The 27,553-nt window shown below is 47.2% G+C and overlaps 1 protein-coding gene across 1 annotated transcript; it reads right to left on the bottom strand.

The window, feature by feature from the left end:
- Positions 1 to 26,948, bottom strand: LOC308581197 (sperm acrosome membrane-associated protein 4-like). The gene is made up of 3 exons (XM_081183724.1): positions 26,791 to 26,948; positions 10,965 to 11,078; positions 1 to 3,302 (listed from the first exon to the last, which is right to left on the bottom strand). Exons 1-3 carry the CDS (start codon positions 26,843 to 26,845, stop codon positions 3,091 to 3,093), a joined length of 381 nt encoding a protein of 126 aa, XP_081039850.1. The 5' UTR covers positions 26,846 to 26,948; the 3' UTR covers positions 1 to 3,090.
- Positions 26,949 to 27,553: the final 605 nt, after the last annotated feature.

Genomic DNA, 27,553 nt, shown 5'->3' with positions numbered 1-27,553 from the left:
TATGGAGGAATCATATTTATTTTGATACAATAAAAGTTGCTGTTTGGAGCCATAAGAAAGTCGAGGAAGCGAGGTGGCGAGGGGAAGGGGAACCTCCTCACATTTTTGGTTTTGCATGTGGAAACCTCCGTGTTCAAACCCCCAACTTTTAAATGAACGATTCAATACATTCGAATGTTGAAACCCGAGGGAGTGTTCAACTCCTTAGGGTGAGATCGCACCTGCTATTGGGAACGTCTCTCCTCCCCAATGCCCTCATAAACAAAATATTAAAACTCTAGTATCAAATTCCTCTCTTCTAAAAAAAAGCATTTTTTTCATGAATAATAATTTGAGCTCTTCTTTGCTAGTGAGAAAACAGAAATATGTGATTTAAGGCGCTTTAATTATAATTAACACACACTTTGGAAGGGAAAAAAATCCTCTTCAAACAATCAACGTGTTTGGATCTGCATATGGAAACCAAGTTTAGATTTTTTTAAAAAACATCGCCAAAGTACATTCTTCCCCTGCTACATGAATTACGAAACCCATTTCCCTACCTAATTCAGTGCCCTGCAGTGTCTGGATATTTGCGAACTGCTGTCTCCAAATCTTTGATTATGTGGCTGGCATGAAATGTATGTCTTGTGGATAAAAAAAAATAATGCGGTTTTTGAGAAGCTAAAAGGCAGGAGAAGAACATTACTGGATCAACCCAAAGGGTCCATTTTAATCCAGCGTCCTGTTTCCAGACGATTTCAGAAAGTCCACATGCAAGGTGTGAAGGGAAACAGAAAAGACAGGAAAACGATTCTTGAAATGGTGAGGCTGGAGGCAAATATCAGCAATAAAAGTGTGGCCCTGAACTGTCAACAACGTGCCTACACACAGCTCTCCCTTCTGACACTTGTAAGTAGGCAAAGGGCTTGTCCATACTTCTGCTTGTCCTGTGCGTGGAAACCACAGGGCTGAGAAGTTTTCCATTTCCCCTACCAGGCTTTCCTCAGGAAAACCTGACTGACGTTTGCACCAATTCAGCTGTAAAGACTGGGTTTCCCCGTGGGGAAGTGGTGGCACCGGCAGAAGTGTGGACAAGCTCAAAGTGTGTGTTGTGGGAACTAAGCCCACTTCTGCCTCCAGATATGTGTGTGTGCAGTGCAGCTGCAAATGCACAGCTGGATGTTTGCAGGTGTGCGCTAATGGACACATCAGTCCCCAGGTGCTTACCCCTGGGGCAGGCAAAATGTGGAGCTGTGAGCCCATCACTGTGGTTGCAGCTCGAATAGGTTAGGGTTTCTTCCTCCCCTCTTTCTGTAGATAGACACTTGGCCACTACTCAAGTTGTAAAAGTGTATTTTTTGTGGGGAGAGGGGAGGAGGGTTTAACTGTCCTCTGGGATCTCCCTCCAACTGTCTCCCTCATTGACACACCGTTGCCATCAGGAGAAGTCAGGGAAGAGTCAAAAAATATGTGATGTATCCCACAGCCACATTGAGAGGGAAGGAGTGGTTATGAGTAACCATATTCTGGGTGATTCATGTGACAAAGAGACCGCAGACAGTTGTGAGGGGAGCACAACACCCCTTTTGCCGCCCTAGGCGGCTATAAAATGAAAGAGCTTATAAAGAGTCCATTAACAACAATCAAAAAAAGGAAGAAGAGAGAGAGAGAGAGAGAGAGAGAGAGAGAGAGAGAGAGTGGTGCGGTCAAAGCAGAATGTGGAATGGAGTGTAAATGGTTGAAAAGGCCCAAGAACAGGTAACAGAAAGAAAACCTGAGGAGAAAGTGTATCTGTAAAAAAAAGAAAGGCACTGGACAAGGATGAGTGAAAAGGGAACAAGAGAAAGAAACAAAGAATAAGGGGAAATATAAAGAAGATGGAAAGGAAGGGTGAGGGATAGAACCAGGTCCGGTCTCGTGTTTTTATGGGCCCCAAGCAAAATATGAACATCAGGAGCACTGCCTGTGGTCTGGGTAGATCCCATGCTCAGCAATTCTGTGCAAAAAAGCACAAGGGACTCCCTGGCAATTTCACACTCTGTGGACTCCTAAAATGGAAACTGCCAGACCTGGAAAAAGTTCAGACAGAGAGTGGATGGAGGCAACCGGTTTACCGGCCATTGACTCTGTCACAATGCCATGTGTTATCCAATTGTCTAAAGCCACCTGGATGATCTGACAAACTACCTAAGGGCGAATGCTCTCACCCTGAGGTAGCTTCTTCATCTGTATCATCCCGCCAAGGACAGGAATAATTTTTACCATGGGCCCAGGTGTGGCGAAATGGGTGGCACGTTGACAATCTCCAACCATTTTCTGTATTATTCTGTCAGGCGGTGAGCAGAATTTTACCACACACCAGGAGTTAGATGTGAGGTAAAAAGGTTGTCCACAACCATTCTCTGTACCATCCTTAGGGGTATTTACACGCTTCATTCAGTGAGGGTTGAGCTGTACGTGGATATATTTATTCACACGCAACGTTCGACCCGTACACAACAGCTGAGCTGTACAAATCAACATCCATATCCACTCTTTTATACACATGCAAGTGCAGAGACGACTTGTACTTGTGCCCAAGGTGAACAAGCAAACTGCCATGCGGTTACAAGAATTTTATTTAACCGCTTGTCAGGTTGAAATGTGTGGTTAAAAATGACCCATAACGAGGCTTTGTCTCTTCCTGTCAAATGGTAAGGAGAATTCCGCCATGCGCCTGGTGCAGATGTGTGGCAAAACATAGAATAAAATGCCGCCTCTGCATCTTCTCGCAATAAAATAACAAAGCAGATGGGTAAAGCGTTGGCAGGCAAGGCAAGGAAGTTTTCTTCTCCTAACATGGCCCTAGTCTCTCCCTTCCAGCCTCTAACCTTACCCACTTGCACGTGGTTCTTGTTATCTGAGATAGGGAGGAGAAAAACACAGCCCACGATTCATTAACAAGTGCCTTTTTTTAAAGTATAGAGAAACAAAACGAAGGAAGAAAGGGGTAAATCTACTTGATACAGTGTTCGGTATGACTGGATGATTATTATTTGGGGGCCTTTTTTTTTTTGCTATCCTGTAGAAATTGCTGCTGCTTCCTCCTCCTCCTCCTCAGGAGAGGGCTTACAGGAGGCGAACGAGCCAGACGCCCAGCATAGCCAGAGCCATTGGCAGGGAGAGATGGCTGGTGGGAAGGGTAGCAGCCGAGTTGCAGAAATCGCCTTCACAGCAGTAGTAAGTGGTGGTGTACTTAATGCCCGCAAAACTGTCAGTTTCGTTCTTGTTGCATTTCTCGCTAGCGACGCAGTTCCTCTTCTCGATAAGCCGCTGGCCAGCTGCAGCAAGGAACAACAAACAAACAAAAGACAATGAATAAGGTGCATTTCATTGAACCTCACATGTTGGAAGCTTCTCTGCTTCCATCGCCTAAGGCCAGCATGGCTAATGGTTAGGGCATAGCTGTCAACTTTTCCCTTTTCTTGCGAGGAATCCTATTCGGAATAAGGGAATTTCCTTTAAAAAAAGGAAAACGTTGTCAGCTATGGGTTAGGGAGGATGGTGAGCTTTGGTCCAACAACATCTGGAGGGTGCCCTAGTTGAGGAAGACAAACATTTTGGCATGCGGGACCCTTTGTGTGTTTAGCAAATGCATGAAAGTAAGGTTGCCATATTCCCAAAAGTGAAAATCTGGACAAAGCTCTTTTTTTGTCAAGGTTGTTGAGCTTGCGGGGGGGGGGGCAGTGAAGTTGTCGAGCTTTGCTTTGGAGAGCATTTCAACTCAACGGAAATGTGCCTGGATGCAGTTTGGGCAGCCCAATTCCCAAACGTGTCCGGGAAAATCTGGACATAGAATCATAGAATCATAGAATCATAGAGTTGGAAGAGACCACAAGGGCCATCGAGTCCAACCCCCTGCCAAGCAGGAAACACCATCAGAGCACTCCTGACATATGGTTGTCAAGCCTCTGCTTAAAGACCTCCAAAGTAGGAGACTCCACCACACTCCTTGGCAGCAAATTCCACTGTCGAACAGCTCTTACTGTCAGGAAGTTCTTCCTAATGTTTAGGTGGAATCTTCTTTCTTGTAGTTTGGATCCATTGCTCCGTGTCCGCTTCTCTGGAGCAGCAGAAAACAACCTTTCTCCCTCCTCTATGTGACATCCTTTTATATATTTGAACATGGCTATCATATCACCCCTTAACCTCCTCTTCTCCAGGCTAAACATGCCCAGCTCCCTTAGCCGTTCCTCATAAGGCATCGTTTCCAGGCCTTTGACCATTTTGGTTGCCCTCCTCTGGACACGTTCCAGTTTGTCAGTGTCCTTCTTGAATTGTGGTGCCCAGAACTGGACACAGTACTCCAGGTGTGGTCTGACCAGAGCAGAATACAGTGGCACTATTACTTCCCTTGATCTAGATGTTATACTCCTATTGATGCAGCCCAGAATTGCATTGGCTTTTTTAGCTGCCGCGTCACACTGTTGGCTCATGTCAAGTTTGTGGTCAACCAAGATTCCTAGATCCTTTTCACATGTACTGCTCTCAAGCCAGGTGTCACCCATCTTGTATTTGTGCCTCTCATTTTTTTTGCCCAAGTGCAATACTTTACATTTCTCCCTGTTAAAATTCATTTTGTTTGTTTTTGCCCAGTTCTCTAATCTGTCAAGGTCGTTTTGAAGTGTGATCCTGTCCTCTGGGGTGTTAGCCACCCCTCCCAGTTTGGTGTCATCTGCAAATTTGATCAGGATGCCCTTGAGTCCATCATCCAAGTCGTTGATAAAGATGTTAAATAAGACCGGGCCCAAGACAGAACCCTGTGGCACCCCACTAGTCACTCTTCTCCAGGATGAAGAGGAACCATTGATGAGCACCCTTTGGGTTCGGTCAGTCAGCCAGTTACAAATCCACTGAGTGGTAGCAGAGTCAAGACCGCATTTTACCAGCTTCTTTACAAGAATATCATGGGGCACCTTGTCAAATGCCTTACTGAAATCAAGGTAGGCTATATCCACTGAGTTCCCTTCATCTACCAGGCTTGTAATTCTGTCAAAAAATGAGATCAGGTTAGTCTGACATGACTTATTTTTCAGAAATCCATGCTGACTATTGGTGATCACAGCATTCCTTTCTAGGTGCTCACAGACTGTTTGCTTAATGATCTGCTCCAGAATCTTCCCTGCTATTGATGTCAGACTGACTGGGCGGTAATTATTTGGGTCCTCTCTTTTCCCCTTTTTGAAAATAGGGACAACATTTGCCCTCCTCCAGTCTGCCGGGACTTCGCCTGTTCTCCAGGATTTCTCAAAGATGACTGCCAGTGGTTCTGAGATCACATCTGCCAGTTCTTTTAATACTCTTGGATGCAGTTCATCTGGCCCTGGAGACTTGAATACATCTAAACTAGCCAAATATTCTTGTACTGTCTCCTTAGTTATTCTGGGCTGTGTTTCCTTTGCTGAATCATTTGCTCCAAATTCTTCAGGTCGGGCATTGTTTTCTTTATCGGAGAAGACTGAGGCAAAGAAGGCATTGAGGAGTTCAGCCCTTTCTGTGTCCCCTGTTTGCATTTCACCATCTTCTCCTCTGAGTGACCCCACTGTTTCTTTGTTCTTCCTTTTGCTACGAACATACCCATAAAAGCCTTTTTTGTTGCTTTTAACCTCTCTAGCAAGCCTGAGTTCATTCTGTGCTTTAGCTTTTCTGACTTTGTGTCTACACGTGCTGGCTATTTGTTTGAATTCCTCTTTGGTGGTTTCCCCCCTTTTCCATTTTTTGTACACATCCTTTTTTAATCTTAATTCAGTTAAAAGTTCTTTAGATAGCCACCCTGGCTTCTTTAGGCACCTTCCATGTTTCCGTCTCATTGGCATTGCCTGACGTTGTGCTTTTACTATCTCCCTCTTAACAAACTCCCAGCCATCATGAACTCCCTTTCCTTTTAGTATTGCTGTCCATGGGATCTCACCCAGCACTTCCCTAAGTTTTATGAAGTCGGCTTTCTTAAAGTCAAGAAATTGAGTCCTAGTATGCTTGGCTGCTCCTTTCCGCTGTATAGTAAACTTCAGAAGAGCATGATCACTCGCGCCTAATGATCCTTCCACTTCTACCCCACTAACCAGGTCATCAACATTGGTTAGGACCAGATCTAAAATGGCTGTTCCTCTTGTTGCTTCTCCCACTTTCTGGACAATGAAGTTGTCTGCAAGGCCAGTGAGGAATCTGTTTGACCTTATGCTCTTGGCTGAGTTTGACGTCCAACAAATATCCGGGTAATTGAAGTCCCCCATTACTACTATCTCCCTTCCTTTTGCATGCTTGGCCATCTGTTCCAGGAAGGCATCATCTATGTCCTCCGTTTGGCTTGGGGATCTATAGTAAACTCCCACAATGAGGTCTCTGTTATTCTTCTCTCCCTTAATTTTGACCCAAATGCTCTCACATTGGCTTTGAGGTTCTAAATCTTGGATCTCTTCACAGGTATACACATCCCTGACATATAACGCCACTCCTCCTCCTTTCTTGTCTGGTCTGTTTCTCTGAAATAGATTGTATCCCCCCATTATTACATTCCAATCGTGGGACTTATCCCACCAGGTTTCAGTGATGCCTATTATGTCATATTTAGTTTGCTGTACCAAGAGCTCAAGCTCATCTTGTTTATTTCCCATGCTTTGCGCATTAGTGTACAGACATTGAAGTCCATTAATCATTCCCCCGTGTCTCTTATTTAAGGATTTTTTCCTCCCACCACTAGGTCTGCGTGCTGTTTGCTCCATTTGGTCTATGACATTTGGATGATCATCTTCATTAATTGATAGACTCCTACCTTCAGGAGCACTGTCTCCCTCCCCCACATTAGTCAGTTTAAAGCCCTCCTGATGAGATTTCTGAGATTTTTGGCAAAAACATTCCTCCCAACCGTTGTGAGGTGCAGCCCATCACTTGCCAGAAGTCCATCTTCAAGAAACTGCAGTCCGTGATCTAAGAATCCAAACCGTTCCTGTTTACACCATTTGCGAAGCCAGCTGTTCACTTCCACTATTTTCCCCTCTCTCCCTGGGCCACGTCGTTCAACTGGGAGGACAGACGAGATGACAATTTGTGCATTTAGTTGCTTCAATTTCCTGCCAAGAGCCTCGTAGTCTCTTTTGATCTTCTGGAGGCTATTGCTTGCAGTGTCATTGGTTCCCACATGAACCAAGAGGAAGGGGTATTTGTCAGTGGGTTTTATGATTCCTTGCAGTCGTTCAGTTACATCTTGGATCTTAGCCCCGGGGAGACAGCACACTTCCCGAGACATCTTGTCAGGCCCACAGATCACTGCTTCTGTTCCCCTCAGTAGGGAATCCCCTATCACCACTACACGCCTCCTCTTGGGTTTGGTCGGGGTTCTTCCGTGAGCTGTCCGTTCCAAGGTCGCCTGCACATTCCCTGAGGACTGACTTTGCTGCTCGTCTTCATATACCTGATCGACTGTAATGAGGGAGAGATCCTCAAATGGAGTCTGCTCTTCGTCTTCCATGCTAGGGGAGAGGACCTCAAAGCGATTGTGTATTTCTAAACAATCAGAGTGAACCCTGGGCCTCCTACTTCTTTGAGTCACGTTTCTCCATATATCTGGCTCCTGTGTTGATGAACTAGCCTCCTTCTCAGGGGAGTCCCCTGTCTCCTCCTTGGTGGGGACGGTGTGCTCTGTTGCTTCCAAGAAGAGCTCCAGCTCTCTAATTCTTTGGAGCGTAGCTACACGTTCCTCCAGTTGCTGGACTTTGTCTTTTAAAAGGGCAATCAACATGCAATTGCTGCAGGTGAAGCTGCCTGCAACCTTTGGCAAGATGGCAAACATTGCGCAGGAATCGCAGGCGACTGCAGCTGTTCCCTCCCCTTCCATCTTGAGATCGTGTTGTTGGGGGTGGCTACAGAGGTCCTCCATCATAAAAAGCTTGAAGACAGGACAAATAACTTTGCCCACAAAAAAAAAAAAAAAAAAAAAACCTAGGTCTCCCCCAACAAACGTTTGAGACTAGCTCCCCTAAATCTAAAAGATGGATATAACTGCGCGCGCCGCTAGGCGCGCGCCGCTGCCCTACAAACTCTGATAAGCTCCTCCCACAGCTAATCCCCTGCCTCAACAGAAACCCTGCCCCCTCTGACCTTTACACAGGGAAAACAGCTAATCAGCCACAAGAAACACACACACAAGAAAACCCTTTTTGCTCCTTCTTCAACTGCTGCCCTACAAACTCTGATAAGCTCCTCCCACAGCTAATCCCCTGCCTCAACAGAAACCCTGCCCCCTCTCACCTTTACACAGGGAAAACAGCTAATCAGCCACAAGAAACACACACACAAGAAAACCCTTTTTGCTCCTTCTTCAACTGCTGCCCTACAAACTCTGAGAAGCTCCTCCCACAGCTAATCCCCTGCCTCAACAGAAACCCTGCCCCCTCTCACCTTTACACAGGGAAAACAGCTAATCAGCCACAAGAAACACACACACAAGAAAACCCTTTTTGCTCCTTCTTCAACTGCTGCCCTACAAACTCTGAGAAGCTCCTCCCACAGCTAATCCCCTGCCTCAACAGAAACCCTGCCCCCTCTGACCTTTACACAGGGAAAACAGCTAATCAGCCACAAGAAACACACACACAAGAAAACCCTTTTTGCTCCTTCTTCAACTGCTGCCCTACAAACTCTGATAAGCTCCTCCCACAGCTAATCCCCTGCCTCAACAGAAACCCTGCCCCCTCTGACCTTTACACAGGGAAAACAGCTAATCAGCCACAAGAAACACACACACAAGAAAACCCTTTTTGCTCCTTCTTCAACTGCTGCCCTACAAACTCTGATAAGCTCCTCCCACAGCTAATCCCCTGCCTCAACAGAAACCCTGCCCCCTCTGACCTTTACACAGGGAAAACAGCTAATCAGCCACAAGAAACACACACACAAGAAAACCCTTTTTGCTCCTTCTTCAACTGCTGCCCTACAAACTCTGATAAGCTCCTCCCACAGCTAATCCCCTGCCTCAACAGAAACCCTGCCCCCTCTGACCTTTACACAGGGAAAACAGCTAATCAGCCACAAGAAACACACACACAAGAAAACCCTTTTTGCTCCTTCTTCAACTGCTGCCCTACAAACTCTGATAAGCTCCTCCCACAGCTAATCCCCTGCCTCAACAGAAACCCTGCCCCCTCTGACCTTTACACAGGGAAAACAGCTAATCAGCCACAAGAAACACACACACAAGAAAACCCTTTTTGCTCCTTCTTCAACTGCTGCCCTACAAACTCAGGCAGCCCTAGAAAGGTTTTGCCTGAGAAAGACCAGATCATAATATTTAAGGGAGCTGAATGTGGTTTGGTGAGGCATTGCTTCCCAGGTAAGGCTTGTCTCCACCTCACTTGTCCCGTGCAGGGCCGGCTCACACATGAGGCTGTTAAGATATTCCGTTCCACCTTAAGAGGAACAGGCTGTTGTGTGTCACATACCTGTTTACTTTCCAGCACAGCTTGCTGGGAACTTCCGTTTGTGTATAGCTTTTGCTTATGCTGCTTGCTTGGACGTGAAAGGGAGAAGTCATGTTTTTCCTTTGTCCTGAATAAACTGCTTATAAATATGCTTTACACATGCCTTTTTCTGCCCTTGTGAATATAATAATAATAATAATTTATTATTTGTACCCCGCCCATCTGGCTGGGTTTCCCCAATCGCTGTTTTATGCTGTGCCAAGGACTGGAGATTGCCTGGCTGCTGGCTGGTGGGCTGGAGCCAGCTGGGGGCTTGTGAATTGCCCCCATTTCCTTGGACGCATCCAACAGAGCCAAGGTGAAGCGGCCGCCTCAGATGGCAGAATCCATAAGGGGGCAGCAGATCCAGTCTCCAAGGAATGCATCTGCCGCTGCACGGGCATGCGAGTTGGAGGCCAGATCTGCCACCTCCTCAGCAACCCCCACTATGCCACCTCTACAGCAGCTTCTTGGTTTATAGGGGAGTCTACTGGTCTCCTCCCAGGGAGGAAATGGCAGAAGCTGCCCTCTGGGGCTTCTGGGGCTTTGCACCCAGCCAGCCTGATTCAGAGAGGGCCTCTTTCCGCCGCAACAGCCTTTGATTCCCAATTCAACCAACAGGTAAGGTTGATTCGATTCCTCCTTTGTTCCTGATGTACATCTTCACTCACACCTTCCTTCCTTCCTGGCTGTGTGTGTGTGTGTGCACGCACACGCGCGCGCACACACACACACACACACACACCATTTTCTGGTCCACCTCAGGCGCCAAAATGTCTTGGGCAAGCCTTGGTCCTGTGCCTACAAAGCATGGATTCAAGCGGTTTTCCACTTAGAATCATAGAATTGTAGAGTTGGAAGGGACCCCTGGAGTCATCTACTCCAACCCCCCTGCAATGCAGGAATTGTCCTTTGCTTTCTGGGCAGGGGGTCCTAGTGCTTTTCTGTTTGCCTCGCTGCTTCCCCCCCAGGAAACCCCTCTTTACTGCAGAATCAGAGCAAATGTCTATCCGCAGAAAACTCGAATGATGTTTGCTCCGATTCCGTTGTAAAGAGCAGGTTTCCTGGGGGGGGGGGGGAGCAGGGGGCAAGCTTTGTCTTGCGTTCCAGAGAAATCTTATGAACCACATCCCCTCCTCATGCCACTAGGCTCTATCTGGCTTCAGCGGGTGGATCTTCCTTACATAAACAGTGTTTTGTAATGAATCTGAGTCAGCCAGATTTAAGATAGCCGAGCAGCTTTAAGAAAATGGGAGAGTTTTTTTTGCCAGGCTTATGCATGTGGACTCTAAATAGCACTGTAATTTATTCCACATGCGTGTCTCTTTCATGGGAACAGGCCCAAATGCTCTCTCAGGGAGGGGGGGGGAATTATGCCAGGAACGGCTCATTGGGGGACGGCAGGGCAGAGAACAGAAGTAGGAAAAGGGTGGGGTTTGAGGTGGGGGGGGGAGAGAATAATCTGAGAAATGAAAGAAGTATCTTTACCTGCTGCTCCCCGGATGGTAGCACAGACCTCTCCTGCTTGGCAGGTGGTGGTGGATGTATGGCAGGGCAGTCCGTGAAACGTGAACGAACATTTCAAGCACTGCAGAGCAGATCCTGAAGCACAGAGAAATATATAGTTTTAAAAGGTGAGAGATATAACTGAGAATTCTACTGATCAGACATTAGGCCACAAGTCTTAGGACTCTAGTCAGGGCTAGCGGGGGGCAGGGGACGCCCTTCGCTGAAAGCCTCTAGCTGAAAGGTGGACCTCAGATTTGGTTTTCTGTCATTCAAGAAGGTCTGCAATTTCTTTTTTTAGGTGCACCAGACCAAAATGTGGCATACTCTCCCAGCTGGAAAAGCATTTCTTTCTTAAGAAATATCTGTATTCTAGTGCTTTACAGTGGTGCCCCGCAAGACGAACGCCTCGCAAGACGGAAAACCCGCTAGACGAAAGGGTTTTCCGTTTTGGAGGCGCTTCGCAAAACGAATTTCCCTATGGGCTTGCTTCGCAAGACGAAAGCCCATAGGGAAATCTCCGGGACAGCGGGGAAGCGCAGCGCGTCTTCCCCACTGTCCTCGGACCTCCTCCGAAGCCTGGCGGGGGGGGGGGGCGGAGAGGTTTTTAAAAAACCCCGGGACAGCGGAGGACTTCTCCGCTGTCCGGGGCGATTTTAAAATGCTGGCGGGCGGCAGCGAAGGCTTCACTGCTGCCTGCCAGCATTTTAAAATTGCCCCGGACAGCAGAGAAGTCCCCCACTGTCCCGAGGTTTTTTAAAATGCTGGCATCTTCCCCGCTGTCCCCGGACCTCTTTTGAAGCAAGGGGCGGCAACGCGGAGAAGCGATCTTCTCCCCTCCGCCCCTTGCTTCAAAAGAGGGGACAGAGGGGAAGGCGCGCGTCTTCCCCTCTGCCCCTCAGAGATTGCGGGGCAGGCAACGGGGAGAAGCAATCTTCTCCCCGCTGCCCCTTGCTTTAAAACAGGTCCGGGGACAGAGGGGAAGGCACGCGTCTTCCCCTTTCTCCCCGGACCCCTTTTGAAGCAAGGGGCGGCAACGCGGAGAAGCGATCTTCTCCCCTCCGTCCCTTGCTTCAAAAGAGGGGACAGAGGGGAAGGCACGCGTCTTCCCCTTTCTCCCCGGACCGCTTTTGAAGCAAGGGGCGGCAACGCGGAGAAGCGATCTTCTCCCCTCCCTCCCTTGCTTCAAAAGAGGGGACAGAGGGGAAGGCACGCGTCTTCCCCTTTCTCCCCGGACCCCTTTTGAAGCAAGGGGCGGCAACGCGGAGAAGCGATCTTCTCCCCTCCGTCCCTTGCTTCAAAACAGGTCCGGGAACACCTCCCGCCGCCGCCCGGCTTCGGAAGGCTCCTCCGAAGCCGGGCGGCGGGGCAGGAACACCTTCTGAAGGCCGGCGGGGGGCAAAAGTCTTTGTTCCCCCCTGCCTGCCTTCCCAGGGGCTTTTACATCGCCCCGGACAGCGGAGAAGTCCTCCGCTGTCCCGGGCGATTTTAAAATGCCGCCCGCCAGCATTTTAAGATCGCCCCGGACAGCGGAGAAGTCCTCCGCTGTCCCGGGGTTTTTTAAAATGCTGGGGGTGGGAAGAAAAGCCCTTGTCCCCCCCCCCCAGCCTTCAGAAGAGGTCGGGGGACAGACTGTCCCCGGACCTGATCTGAAGGCGGTTTCCATAGGAACGCATTAATTGATTTTCAATGCATTCCTATGGGAAACCGTGCATCGCAAGACGAAAAACTCGCAAGACGAAGAGACTTGCGGAACGAATTAATTTCGTCTTGCGAGGCACCACTGTATTTTGGTTTCATGTGCTGTCAATTTGTTATATTTATTATGCTTAGGGGCATAGCTGTCAACGTTTCCCCTTTTTTTAAAAGGAAATTCCCTTATTCCGAATAGGATTCCTCGCAAGAAAGGGGGAAAGTTGACAGCTATGCTTAGGGGCCTCAAAAGCTGGGAGTAACCTGGGCCTCTCTGGCAGAGAATGGGGGCCGCATCCGACTTTTGTGACAATATAATAACATATACAAAACAGTTATAACAATAATAATGATTTATTGTTTGTACCCTGCCCATCTGACTGGGTTGCCCCAGCTACTCTGGGCAGCTTCTAGCATATATAAAATCATAGTGAAACATTTAACCTTAGAGAGCTTCCCTATACAGTGGTACCTCGGGTTAAGTACTTAATTTGTTCCAGAGGTCTGTTCTTAACCTGAAACTGTTCTTAACCTGAGGTACCGCTTTAGCTAATGGGGCCTCTTACTGCCGCCGTGCGATTTCTGTTCTCATCCTGAAGCAAAGTTCTTAACCCAAGGTACTATTTCTGGGTTAGCGGAGTCTGTAACCTGAAGCGTATGTAACCTGAAGCGTATGTAACCTGAAGCGTATGTAACCTGAGGTACCACTGTGCAGTGGTATCTCGGGTTAAGTACTTAATTCGTTCCGGAGGTCCGTTCTTAACCTGAAACTGTTATTAACCTGAGGTACCGCTTTAGCTAATGGGGCCTCTTACTGCCGCCGTGCGATTTCTGTTCTCATCCTGAAGCAAAGTTCTTAACCCGAGGTACTATTTCTGGGTTAGCAGAGTCTGTAACCTGAAGCGTATGTAACCTGAAGCATCTGTAACCCGAGGTACCACGGTACACGGCTGCCTTCAGATGTTTCCAAAATGTTGTAAAAACAGTTAAAAGCATGATATATAAAATGAGTGCGGCAGCACTCTCCCTATTTGTGATCGAAGCGCCTGTCTCTACTAACCTGGTGCCCTCTGGGTATTTTGAACCACAGTCTTTATCAGCCTACGCCAGACAACAGATAGGGCTGTCTTTAGAGAGGTTGCCTAATCTTGCCCAGGTCCTTGTTGCTCCGCTTGAAAATCCTTTGGAAGCTTTTCCTGAGAAGGGCTCAGATCTGCCTCAGATTTCGTTTGAAGTGAAATTTTGGGGCGCTCTTCTTAAGATACGGAGAAAGACATCTCTGCTAGAGATTCATAGCCCCCCTCTCCCTTTAAAAGAACAACAGATCTCTGTGGCGAACGCAGCCTTTGAATGCTGTCACTGTAGCGGCATTTGACAATTTAGCAAGCTACGAAAAAGTCTTATCTTTTAATTCCATCCTCGCTGCCAATGGGATTAGAAAATGACGCACTAAGAGGCGGGCTAATGCAAGACCTTTAAAAGCAATTGTTCCAGCTGTACGGGCTTGTCTGCCTTTAGAGCTGTGGCTTAATTACAAGTTGTGAAAAGTGTTGCTTTGGGACAAATGGTTAACTTTAGAGGCAAACTGGACGAGACTGGCTACAGGCATGATCCAATAGACTCTTCTTACGTTTTGGGTTGTGGGACTGAAATGAGGAGGGCGAGAACCATGCATGCCACCCTGAGTGACTTGGAGTAAAGAATATAAACACAATAATAATAGTAATAGTAATAATAATAATAATAATAATAATAATAATAATAATAAAAAATAGCATAGAAATGTACTTGCACAGTCTTGCCTAGTTCTCTAATCTTTACATTGAAGAACTGAAGGACCCAGCCCTTCCTAAATATTATCATTTTTCAGGAAATACAGGGAAGACCTCCCAGGGTGAGAGACTGGGAGGAGGAAGGAAAGTTCCCAGGTTTAGAGTCGGGAGGGTCCACAACTTTCTGTGTGAATAAAGGGTTAAGACTGCAGGCATAGGCAAACTTGGCCATCCAGATGTTTTGGGACTACACCTCCCATCATCCCTAGCTAGCAGGACCAGTGGTCAGGGATGATGGGAATTGTAGTCCCAAAGCATCTGGAGGGCCGCGTTTGCCTATGCCTGGTTAAGAGCTACCCTTGAGAGAGTACAGTGGTACCTCGGGTTAAGTACTTAATTCGTTCCGGAGGTCCATACTTAACCTGAAACTGTTCTTAACCTGAAGCACCACTTTAGCTAATGGGGCCTCCTGCTGCCGCCGCGCCGCCGGAGCACGATTTCTGTTCTCACCCTGAAGCAAAGTTCTTAACCTGAAGCACTATTTCTGGGTTAGCGGAGTCTGTAACCTGAAGCGTATGTAACCTGAAGCATATGTAACCTGAGGTACCACTGTACTCTGTGTTTTCTTTTTTCTCTCTCTCTCTGCTTTTTGTTTATACTTGGATTAGTTTCTTTTTCCATATTGCACTATGAAAAAAGTTTTAATAAAACCTTTTTAAATAAGAAAAAAAAGAGGAAATCAAGGTGCACGAACCGCCAAATGTAGGCATTTTAAAAAGGCACACCCACCCGTCACAAAAGATTTACAGAAAATCCCACAAGTAGGATTTGGTCCCCAGAGATACAGGGACCTGGGTCAAAATTGCCTGTGCTTTTTGCACCCTTTAACTCTCTATTCCCTCATGCCTTCGGTGTTTTGCAGAGTGGGATTATGTGCATTCACAGCTCTTTTAAATAAGCAAGTGATGCCCCGCCAAAGGCTCGCACAAATAAGACACTATAATCTCAAGCACACACACAGGCAGAACCAGCAAGCAGCCTGCGGTGAGCTTTGCTGCAAGAAGCAAACATTGCAGACAGGAACGAAGCGGATGCCCAGTCTGGAAAAAACAGCTCCGCTCCAAACCACAGCCCTTCGTGGAAAACAAGACCTTTCCCAGGGCCTCTAAAATGTGTGTTTTCTGCAAACTGGAACAGTATGCCCTGTTTGCGCGCATCCTTGAAATGGGTGGCGATGGCAACGAAGGGGTTCCTGCACGAAGGTAACTCTTTTCTGAGTCAGACCGGAGGGGAACTATAACATTTGCTTGCCTGCTGTCCCTTTCCCCACACTGCAGATCAGAATCCAGAAAATCCCTGCTGACAAGACACTATTTGGTTAGAGGACAGAATGACCGCTCCCCACATTAAACGGGGGGGGGGCGCCCTTTGCGTGGACGCGCGCAGCCCCTGGACCCTATGCGGCTCCATTAGCACAGGCTTGGCTTTGCCTTCCCCCAGGTGGGAAACCTGGAGGTCTCTGCCTACCTCAGCCAGTTGTCCAATCCTACCTGGGGAAGCGTTGCCAAGGAGACCAAGCCAGGTAGGGGAGGGACTACCTGCCCACACAATAGGGGGAGGATCTTACCTGGGAATTGTCAGTTGGCTCCAGAGCTTCTCCCACCCTACCCACCCCCAGTTAAGACTTCTTTTGCAGGTTAACCTTTTCTCCACAGGTACGCGGGCGCTGCTACGTCAAGGTCGCTGTTGAAGGGCCGGAAAGGAATTCCCCTGCATTGGCAGGTTTTGCCTTTCCTGTAGCAAAACGTCACAACTTTGGCGGTATCAGGCCTTGGGCGGAATCCTTTAGTCTATCTTCCCGAATGGGGGGGGGGCGTGCAGCAGTGACCCATGCCCCCTTCCTCTTTGCGTTGGCGATACCAGGGTTCCCCAAGGAGTGTGGTCTGCCAAGGAGTGTGGTGGAGTCTCCTTCTTTGGAGGTCTTTAAGCAGAGGCTTGACAACCATATGTCAGGAGTGCTCTGATGGTGTTTCCTGCTTGGCAGGGGGTTGGACTCGATGGCCCTTGTGGTCTCTTCCAACTCTATGATTCTATGATTCCCTGTTAAAGGGGTTGTTTTGAGGGGAGGCTTTGACAGTACACCGAGAGGTCGTCATTGCTCTCCCCTGTGACGGCAGCATAACGGGGGCGGCTATCTCTGCTTGAACATATGTTCTCCAGAGCCGGCCCATCCCCCCCCCACATTGGATAACCCTAGGTCCCTGGCTGGGGACTGGGAGGGATAAACGCCCAGTACCTGAGCCAAGGTCTACCCACATCTGAAATATAATAAAGTTGTGGCCAATTTAATCCCATAGCACGTTGTCTTGAGTCGTTATTCCACATGGGGGGGGGCCGCCCAGGGTTTGGGGGACTCCGCCTGTCCACGCAAAGCACTGCCTTCGAAACGAGAGAGGAGTAAAGCCCCTGAAATCTACCTGGAAGCATCCACCTGCCTGGCCCCTGGTTCCCACAGACTGTGAAGCCACACTGTGGTTTGGAAAACTCCCTGTCCTTCCCCACTGTGTTTCTCCTCATGGCTGAGCTTGACACAGACATCAGATTTGGAGGCCGTGTTCACAGGGTGTAGTTCTGGGGCCAATCCCAAACAACACATTATTTGCTAACAGATGCATCCGCTACCAGTTCCTGGGATTGTTTTTAAATAGCAAGAGGGCAATTCGGAGCACAGAAAAGTGTGTGGTGCGGTGTTTACTTGCTTCGAATTGTGAAGGCAAGCAAGCGTTTGCAAGCTCACAGAGAGGAACACAGATAGGACAGAGGCTAAACAGGAAAATAACAATTACAGTATCTGCATATCCTGCCCTGAAGGGCGGAAGGAGGAAATAATAACGGTTTGGGGAACTGCTGCTGGCACTTAAAAGATTTGGCTAGAGCCATTAATGCAACAAAGCGAACTCTGGTACCAAAGCTTAGGGGACAGCTAAACTGATGGGGTCACCCAGAGGACATCCAAAAGACCCCCCCCCAAAAAAAACCCTCAATCTTATAACAACTATCTTTATTTAAAGACTGTCTTCATGTTTTGGTGTTACTGCATAGAAGCCAGCCACACAAACAGATAAAAATTAAATTTTTCATGTGCTACTTTCATTTTTCCCATTGGCATCAGGTTGGGCACACGGAGAAGATGATGGATTAGATGCCTCCTCTTAGGCCAAATCTTACAATTTTTAATGAAATCTGGCCATACGTTAGCGCCGCCCCCTCCCTGATAACCAGTTTAAGTCTTGCACTTTTCTCTTTTTGTAGTGCGGTCGTTGCGGCCCAGTTGTTCTTGTGATTTATGAAAATGGCTTTCCAGCTTTTTTTATTTCCATTCTCCGCAAGGCAGAGGAAAACGGCCAAAAGGGTTTGCATAACAGGCAGCGTGTTTCGGGGTGTGGCAAATGAGTAACGGGGGAAGATTTTAGCAATGGCTTTCTCCGATAAATGCGAGCGAGTTGAAAGAATTCCACTCAGGAGGGATGCTGGCGAAGAAGGGCTGGGAGGGTGCCGTGTGTTTCTGAGTCATCGGGAAAATAACTGCAACACTCCAGCTTAGCTCGAGGCAGAAATTTCCAGATTTCTCTGTAAGGGTGGTAGCCTTTGATCAACAACCAGTTCCTGGCTGGACAATACTGGGACCCATGGAAGTGAGGCAGGAAACTGGCTGAGACATGTTTGGGTTGCAAAGCGAAGGAGGGCTGCAATTTATTGTGAGGGTGGAGGGAACCCCCACAAGTTGTGAAACCATTCTTGAAGGTGCTCGACTCCCTCTGTGTGAGAGCAGTTTTGGAATTCCTGCCCTAAAAGGCAGGGACAGATTGTGTTGACTCAAGTGGACCATGTGAAGAAGACATTTTGGAGCAGGGGCCTGGCTGAGGAAAGAGGGTTGTTGTTTTTTAAATTATTATTATTATTATTATTATTATTATTATTATTATTCAGCCTCTCGAGACCAGTGGGCTTCCAATGTTCCATCCTTAAGGAATCTTTTCAGCCTCGATTATATTCTTTGCCAAGGAAGTGTTGTGGTTTGGCTGGGAAATCGCTGAGCGATTGAATGAGACCCTGGGGTGTATTCTAAGGCGCGGCAACAGTTTGGCCAGGCTGTGGGGTTACGCCTTGTTCCCACCCCTCAATAACATTCCTCTATAGCAGCCACACACGCAAGGGAATTTCAGTCACGTTGTGCAAACTTTCCGCAACGATCTTCTCATGGAGGGTAAACTTTCAAGGTAGACTGTTGGTCTAGGGCCACATCTCCACCATACGTTGAAACCACACGGCTTCCCCCAAATAATCTTAGGAAGTGGAGCTTGTCAAGGGTCACACATTAAAAACTTCCCTGCCTTCAGATGTCTTCTAAATGTCAGGTAGTTGTTTATCTCTTTGACATCTGATGGGAGGGCGTTCCACAGGGCGGGTGCCACTACCAAGAAGGCCCTCCGCCTGGTTCCCTGTAGCTTTGCTTCTCGCAATGAGGGAACCACCAGAAGGGAACTGTAGCTCTGTGAGGGGGCAATCTACAGTTCCCAATATTGTTTGAAGGAAAGCCTAGATCGAATGAACACTACAGTTCATCCCTAACATAAGCCAGTAGGGCTACATATTTATTTTATTTATTACCGTATTTTTTGCACCACAACACTTACTTTTTTCCTCCTAAAAAGTAAGGGGAAATGTCTGTGCGTGTTATGGAGGGAATGCCTACAGGTGGCATGCCTACGGATTTTCCTCCTCTAAAAACTACGTGCGTGTTATGGTCGGGTGCGTATTATAGAGCGAAAAATACGGTATATTTCTGGCTAACAATTAAAAAGTCTTGACAAGGGGATTAGACAAGTTCGTGGGTCAGGGTGGCTGTATGCTGCCTCTGAATACCCCTCTGAATACCAGTTGCCTGGGAATTCAAGAGGTTAGAGCATGGTGCTGGTAACACCAAGGTTGCAGGTTCGATTCCTGTATGGGACAGCTGCGTATTCCTGCAGTGCAGGGGGATTGTACTCAATCCTCAGGGTCCCTTCCAATCCTACAATTCTATGATTCCTGGGCTCCTGTGTGGCCTGTGGGCTTTCCCTAGACAACTGGTTGGCCACTGTGGAAATGGGATTTTGGGCTAGATCATAGCTGTCAACATTTCTCTTTTTTAAAGGGAAATTCCCTTATTCCGAATAGGATTCCTCACAAGAAAAGGGAAAAGTTGACAGCTATGGACTAGATGGGTCACTGGCCCGACTGGGTTTTTCTTGTGTTTTGTCCTGATCCTGGGTCTCAAAACAGCTGGTTTAAGGAAATGGCAAGGGAAAAAGCAACACAAAATGAAGCAATGCACACTACATATCTAAAAAACAAAAAGGCCATGGCAAAAAGAGAAAAGGGGGGGAGGGGAAGTATTCATCTGGTAGTTAAAATGCCAGGAGGTTCAGGAACCGGGCCAAGCAAGCCAGCGTAAGATAACTGTTCCAAAAATAGGGTGTCATGAGCGAAAAGGCTCTTTCTCTCATCACCCTCTCCCTCAGCTCCACAGGTGAAGCGGATCAGAAGAGGGGCCTCAGAGGAAAAAAACAATATCCACGCAGATACATGGAAGGCTGCAATCTCACATATTCCTATCCGGCAATAAGTCCCATTGAGCTCTTGTCAAACACAGTGATGACTTCGGTCGACAAGCACAGCCTCGGTCTCTACATTAATAAATTCCAAAATGGTGTTTTCCTTCTCTTGGTTGAAACCTACTGGAAACATCTATTCCCATTTTGGTACTTAGGGCGTGCCCACCTGTGGTTTCTCCTAAGGGCGGGGCACACGTATAAATTTTCTTTTTATTGACTTGTTCCATTTATATCCTGCTCTTCCTCCAGGAAGGGGGGGGGAGGGGTCAAAACGCTTCAATAATAAAAAGGAGAAAAACATTCCGAAAACAGTTAAAAACATTCTAAGAACGCTTTCCTCAGGGTTTCCAGGATTGGTATCTTTTGGGGTAAAGAGGAACGTTTTTTGAATCTCTCTGAAAGTCAACAATGACGCAGACTCTCAGATTATCTCTAAGCCACAGGTGTGCTGAGTTGATCCCATGATCACCCATCTGTGTGGCAGACAGAGATAACTGTGAAGTCAACAGCAACCAGCCCAAGACCCGACAGCAGATTCCAGTACACTCAAGGCCCGGGCCAGCTGTTAGGTAGGTGAGGCAACCATCCCAGCAGCCTCCTCTACCACCAGCAGAGAAGTGGCGCTGGCACCGATCTGAGGTGAGATCTCGTGCGCTCCACAAGATCTCTTGAGATTTTGATGAGATCTTGCCTGAAATTGGCACTGATACCAGCACTACCTGTGGAGGGCAGGTGTGCAGGCAGTGGTGGCAGGGACAGATGACACTTCCTGTTTTGCCTCAGGTGGTGCAACGGGATGCACATCCCCCAGTAGACACACAAATGAGACTGTGAATAGATGAGGTTGTTTGCTCACATTTTTACCTGCAAGGAAAGCAGGGTAAGGAAAAGAACCCTGATAGATCAAACCAAGGGGAGCCTATCTGATCCAGCATCTTGTTCTCAACCAGAATTACAATGTGAATTGTAAAACCAGACGCCCCTATGGGAAGCCTGAAAGCAACAGCACTTTCCTAATTCTTTTCCAATGTGTCAGATATGGAGGCATTTTTGCCTGTGTTTTAAGGCTTCTGAGAACCATGGAACCCCCTGTTGTTGGGGTTTCTGGGCCACTGTTTCTGCTTAAATGTGACCTCAGCTACCTCTCCTTCCTTTCCCTTCTTAATTGCTGATCCTGCTAGCTATTCCATAAGCAGCCGATCCGTCTCAACAAGATGGACAAGCTGTCAGTGGTGGGTGGAGGTCTGCCCAGTGATGGCGATGTGATAGAAGCCCCACTCCCCTTTTCCCTGAAAACGTACTTAAAGAAGAAGAAGAAGAAGAGTTTGGATTTGATATCCCGCTTTATCACTACCTGAAGGAGTCTCAAAGCGGCTAACATTCTCCTTTCCCTTCCTCCCCCACAACAAACACTCTGTGAGGTGAGTGGGGCTGAGAGACTTCAGAGAAGTGTGACTGGCCCAAGGTCACCCAGCAGCTGCATGTGGAGGAGCGGGGAAGCGAACCCGGTTCCCCAGATTACGAGTCTATCGCTCTTAACCACTACACCACACTGGCTCTCTTAAGACAGTAACACAATAAGTCATGAACTTATTGAAACCAATGGGCGTCAGCTGGTGACTAACAAAAATCCACTGATTTCAATGCCTTGGGACCCTAGGGACTAAGTGACTCACCAACCCAAGACAATGGGCGGTGAACTCAAGTTGGTCTGCAAAAGAAAAGAGTTCATTGTGATATTGGGCAATTGACAGGTAAGCGGCCCTGCCTGGCAAACGTAGGTATTAGGGGATGTCAGGTTCTGTCTTGCTGTTTGGATCCAGTTCCGCACCCTTGACGTAGCTGGTTATACAACCCATCGCTTCTTTCCCGCATTCGCAATTGCGAAATTTGCATCTTGTTCTTTTGCTTCCTGACACGAACCACTTTGCGTGGCGTAAGAACGGAAGAGAAGCCCAACGAGATTAGGCCAAAGTCCCATTTAGTCCTGTAGCCTGACCTCACAGTGGTCAACTGAAGAGAAATGAGGCTCTCCCCACTTGTAATTCCAAGCAACCAATGTTGAGAGGCATGCAGACAGTGTAGGAAGAACAGAGGTATTGGGTCTAGGAGGCACTAATAGCTGTATCTTCCAGGAATCTGCCTAATCCTGTCTATGGCCATCACCATGTCTCGTGGGAGCAAAACCCAAAGTTCAACTGTGTGAAGAAGTGCCAACCTTAATCTTCATTAAATGACTCCAGTTACAGATGGGTAGCCGTGTTGGTCTGCCATAGTCAAAATAAAAAAATTTCTTCCAGTAGACCAACTAAGTTAGTTCTTGGTATGAGCTTTCGTGTGCATGCACACTTCTTTGTATCTGAAGAAGTGTGCATGCACACGAAAGCTCATACCAAGAACTAACTTAGTTGGTCTTTAAGGTGCTACTGGAAGAAATTTTTTTATCTTCATTAAATGAGTTCATTGTCAATGAGTTCTAGTGTTATGAGAAGGGAGATAAGCAAGATGTACAACATTTGTTGTTTTGTTGTTTAGTCATTTAGTTGTGTCCAACTCTTTGTGACCCCATGGGCCAGAGCAAACCAGGCACTCCTGTCTTCCACTGCCTCCCACAGCTTGGTCAAACTCATGTTAGTATACAACATACAAACATCTAAATAACAGCCTTTGCTACACCTTTGATTATAAGGATTGTTAGGCCTTCCTGCGTTCTCAGAGTCAACTGTCAAGGCACCCACACTGACAATGCTCTCACCCACCCACCCGTCTACCAAATTTCCCTTATCCATGCCCTCCACTGTAGGGCAGAGAGCTATCATGGAATGAGACTACCTGAAGGAGCGTCTCCACCCCCATCATTCAGCCCAGACACTGAGGTCCAGCTCTGAGGGCCTTCTGGCGGTTCCCTCCCTGTGAGAAGCGATGTTACACGGAACCAGGCAGAGGGCCTTCTTGGCAGTGGCACCCGCCCTGTGGAATGCCCTCCCACAAGATGTGAAAGAAATAAACAACTATCTGACTTTTAGAAGACATCTGAAGGCAGCCCTGTTTAGGGAGGTTTTTAATGACTGATGTTTTATTGTGTTTTTAATATTCTGTTGGGAGCTGCCCAGAGTGGCTGGGGAAACCCAGCCAGATGGGCAGGGTATAAATAATACATTATTATTATTATTATTATTATTATTATTATTATTATTATTATTATTTTCCCTCACAAAGAATTTTGAATTCACATCTGCCAATAGAAAAAAACGAGGCCAACTTCTGAATTTCAGCAGAAATGTGAATGCTGAGGGCAAGTTTTAAAAAAACCAAAAAACTATCCTGTTTTTACTGAAGTGCTAAGGAAACAATTGTCAAAGGTCTGCATTCTCAGCCCTGTATTTCAAAACACCTATAAAAACTCAAGAGCATAATCTGGAATGGTGCGGGCTGAAACCGTGAATAAACGTTTATCCCGCTGCTTTCCCCTGAGGGGGAAACGGCTATTTAGTGCTCAGATCGGAGCAAGTAACAATCGAGTTGTCCCTCGGAAAGGAATGGTTCAAGTGGGAAACCGCTCAGACCTGCGTTGTCTAGAATCGGGGCAAGCCGAAGTGTGGAATATCCCTCAGTTCCAAAAGTTTTGTGTGGCACCCTAAGGGCTAGTCATTTTTACTGGAACGTCAGCTTTCCTGCGTGAACACCCACTTACGATTACTTCCAGGGAGGAAGCCTTGCCTACACAACGCTGCAATACGTTTGGTAATCTTAAGGTTGGCTCAAGACTTTTAGACACCCTCGCCCATCGTTACAGGAAGAAGAAGTGCTTGGGGAAGAAGAAAAATCCCCTGGTTTTTTCCGACTCTTCTTCGTCTTCTTTTTTCTCAAGTTGGCTGACCATGGTGTGAGTAATGGTGTTAGGGAAGGAAAAATAGATGTCTTAAGAAGAGGAACCAGAACGCTACATGTTTGGATATGCATTTTGTTAACTAGTCTTTAAACATGGGAGCTATCCCTAGCCCATCCCTGATGTGATGGGTGCTTTGCCTGTTTCTAAAGATCCCCACCCTCTCTAGAGACTCCACAATATATCCTTTGTCTTGTCTGTGGCATTCCTCTTTTCTCTTTTTTAAAAAAGAAACTTGTTACCTGATTATGACTCCCCCCCCCCCTGGTTCCATCTTAAGTCCAGTGCTTTCAAGCTCTCCACCTGCCCACTTTCTCCTTAAGCTCCTTAACTTATTCCCCCGTGCTTTCTCAACAGTTTCAAAGAGAGTTTCAAAGCCGCGACTCTTAAAAAGCAGGGTGTGGCAAGGCAGCGTCAGGGAGGCAAATGACCTGTAGTTTTCCATGTAAAAGACGAGGTTTTAGTACGTTAGAATAATGTTTAAAAATTGGGGTCTTCTTATACATGGATATATGAGTGGGGACCTGGGATTGGTTGCTTCCGCGAGCAGGAGATTGCCAGCGACGGTAGTGCGGGTGATTCAGCAACTCTGGGCAATCCCCACCCCCAATTTCTTAATTTTGAGTCCCCCAAAATAGGGGGCGTCTTATACACAGGGGCGTGTTATGCACGGAAAAATAAGGTATTTGGCACAGTAGAAATATGGAGGTTTTGGGGGTGATCCCAATAGGGAGGTGACCAGTTAGTGGTGCCATTACAAAAACAAAACACACACACAGGACTTGCAAAAATGAATGACGTAGGGGACATTGGGATGCCTTGCTTTTTTCTGAATTGCAATAGGAACACACTGCATTAAGGTCATCGGTTGCCTGTGCAAGTGGTCTTTGGAGACCACCCCCAAATGGCCAGAGGGGCATAAGAACACAAGAAGAGCTCTGCTGGATCAAAGGTCAAAGGGGCCCCATGTTCTTCAGCATCCTCTTCTCTCGGTGGGCAACCAGATGTCTATGGGACGCCCGCGAGTAAGGGCTGGGTGCAACAGTGCTAAATCCACACCAGTGATTCCCAAGCAGCTGTGCATTCCAGCTCTGACAATGGAGGTAGAACACAGCCATCATGATTAGTAGGTAGCGATTGCCATGAGTTTGTCTGGTCCTTTTTTATGGCCACCCAAGTTAGGGGCCACCACTACCTATTACAGGAGCAAACCCCACAGCTTAACTACTGTATTGGCCTGAATGCAAGCCTCGCTCCACCCCCCCCCTCCAAATTCCGACCATGAAAAGTTAAGGTGCGGGTTATATTTGGGTGTGGCTTATATTTGGGCCAATATCCTGTGCAAAAAAGCGAAGCAAATCACCTCTTCAAATGGCCACTGGCATATATTTTGGGGGGAACGGGTGGTAGTCAAGTAAGTTTTACTCAGAGTAGACCCACCCCATCCAATGGAGAAAACTGAGTCATGTGCATTAATATCAATAGGGTCTACTCTGAGCAAGGCTTATTTGGATACCACCCAAAGATCTGTATGCGTGTCTTAATCCACCTTGAGTGACTTTCAGATCAATCAGTCTTGACAAGTGAGAAAGTTTTGCCCTGCGAGAGTCTTGTGGCAACTTTAAGGATAACAGATTTCTTTGTTTTTTTGTTTATGGTCAAAATACAGCTCTCCCACTCTTCTGTCGCCAGTGTCACCCCAGGGGAAGCAGCTGACAACATCACAACATTGGCTTATACTGTGGCTTAAGCTTTTGTAGATTAGAACCCAGTTCAAGAGATGCACAACAGCTAGAGCCACAAATCTTTTTGTGTCTTTAAGATGCCACAAGAAGAGACTTTTTTTCCTGCCAAAAACTAACAGAGGTAAACCCTCTGAGCTGCTAGGAGTTGTAGTTCAAAACATCTGCAGGGCACAACTCTGGCAATTCAAAGATAAGGAGGAGGCAGACCAACCTGACAACTCGAAGATAAGATTTGGGGAAAGAGGTGCTAGAATCAAGGTTTGCCGTTTAGTAGCCAAAACCCAGGAGACTGGGACTCTTTGTTTTCTAAGGGATGGCACTGAGCCCATTTCCCCCCCTTTTAGTTTGCAATGTAGAGCTATTTTAATGTATTTATTGAGAATACTTCCATCCCAGTTTATAGCCTCAAGGGGCTCGCAAAGCGACTTACAAAATATTTGCACAACATCGCATTCAAAAATGTTGTACATATGCTCACAAATAATCCGGTGTGAAGTTTATTTAGGTAGTGGGTCCCCCCCCCCCGCTTGTTTCATGTCTTCCTTAGAGCTGTCCAGTTTGGAGGGGGTGTTTTTTTTTTTTTTTTTTTTTTAAAAAGGTCAAGCCTTTATTTGGCACACCTTTTCCCTTCCTTCCCATTTTGTTGAATCCATCCAATTTTTTAAAAAACAACAACTTACTGTATTTCTTTATCCAGGTCAGATATAGTGGGAAGCACATAGTTTGCCACAAAAGCAGAAGTTTTCTACCACTCTTATCGAGCAGCTAAGGGAATGACAGCTTTGGTGACAGTTACCCCCTGCCCAAATATATAAAGGGCAATACCTTTGAACCCCCCCTTATGAGAATATTTCTACCAATAATAAAGAGTTTGCTCTCCCCGCTGGTACATTTCCTAGTTTGGTCAGTCGAATGAGGAATTGTTCCTAGTTAAAAAGATTCTGGCAAGCCACAAAGTAAAGGAATTTGGGGGTGGCAGCGAGGTAAAGAGATGAGAAACAAATCCTTTAGGAAATATACAAGAACAGGGATAAAGCTGGATGTTTGCCTTACCAATACTGATGCAGGCAAGAACTGCAACACACAGGACAAGGAGTCTGGCCATCATGTAGCTGCTGAGCTGAGAAGAGTTGGGAATGGCAGATTTTCCAAGAGGAGCAATCCCAGTGGCTATGAGTCAGTGAAGGGGCTCATTTCATCTGTGCTATATATATGCATGCCCCACCCACCTGAGGCTAGGGTGGGTCTCCCAGCAGTAAACAGCCTTCCTCTGAGTGGCATATGATCCTCCGAGGCAGAGAATAACCACAAGGGCAGAGTGAGTCAGAGAGCAAGGTATTTGGAGCAAGCGAGAGAGGGATCCACTCGCAGCGGTGGGTGGGTGCATGTAAACACAAACACACAGAGTCCTGGTGGTACTACTATTTGTGACGAAGATGCCGGCACAACAACTAGGCTCTCCAAACCACTTCAAACAGAGGGCTGCCGGATTTTGCCGGACGTTAGGCAAGCCATTCGAAAAGCGGCTCAGCAATTCTGGTGGTTTTCTTTTTAAAAGGCTCAACGATTTGGGGGTCTTCCTAAAAGAGCTTTTTGAAAGATGGCAACCCTAGACTAGATGATCCTCAGGGCCTCTGAGCTGGACATCTTGGCAGGTTTTGAATAAACATACAGAAATTTATTACTGGTAACATTAAAGGTAAAGGGACCCCTGACCATTAGGTCCAGTCGTGGCCGACTCTGGGGTTGTGGCGCTCATCTCGCTTTATTGGCCAAGGGAGCCGGCGTACAGCTTCTGGGTCATGTGGCCAGCATG

This window comes from Podarcis bocagei (genome assembly GCF_964188305.1).
Source record: "Podarcis bocagei genome assembly, chromosome: 2".
Classification (NCBI taxonomy): domain Eukaryota; kingdom Metazoa; phylum Chordata; class Lepidosauria; order Squamata; family Lacertidae; genus Podarcis; species Podarcis bocagei.
This window is presented reverse-complemented; position numbering and strand designations above follow the sequence as displayed.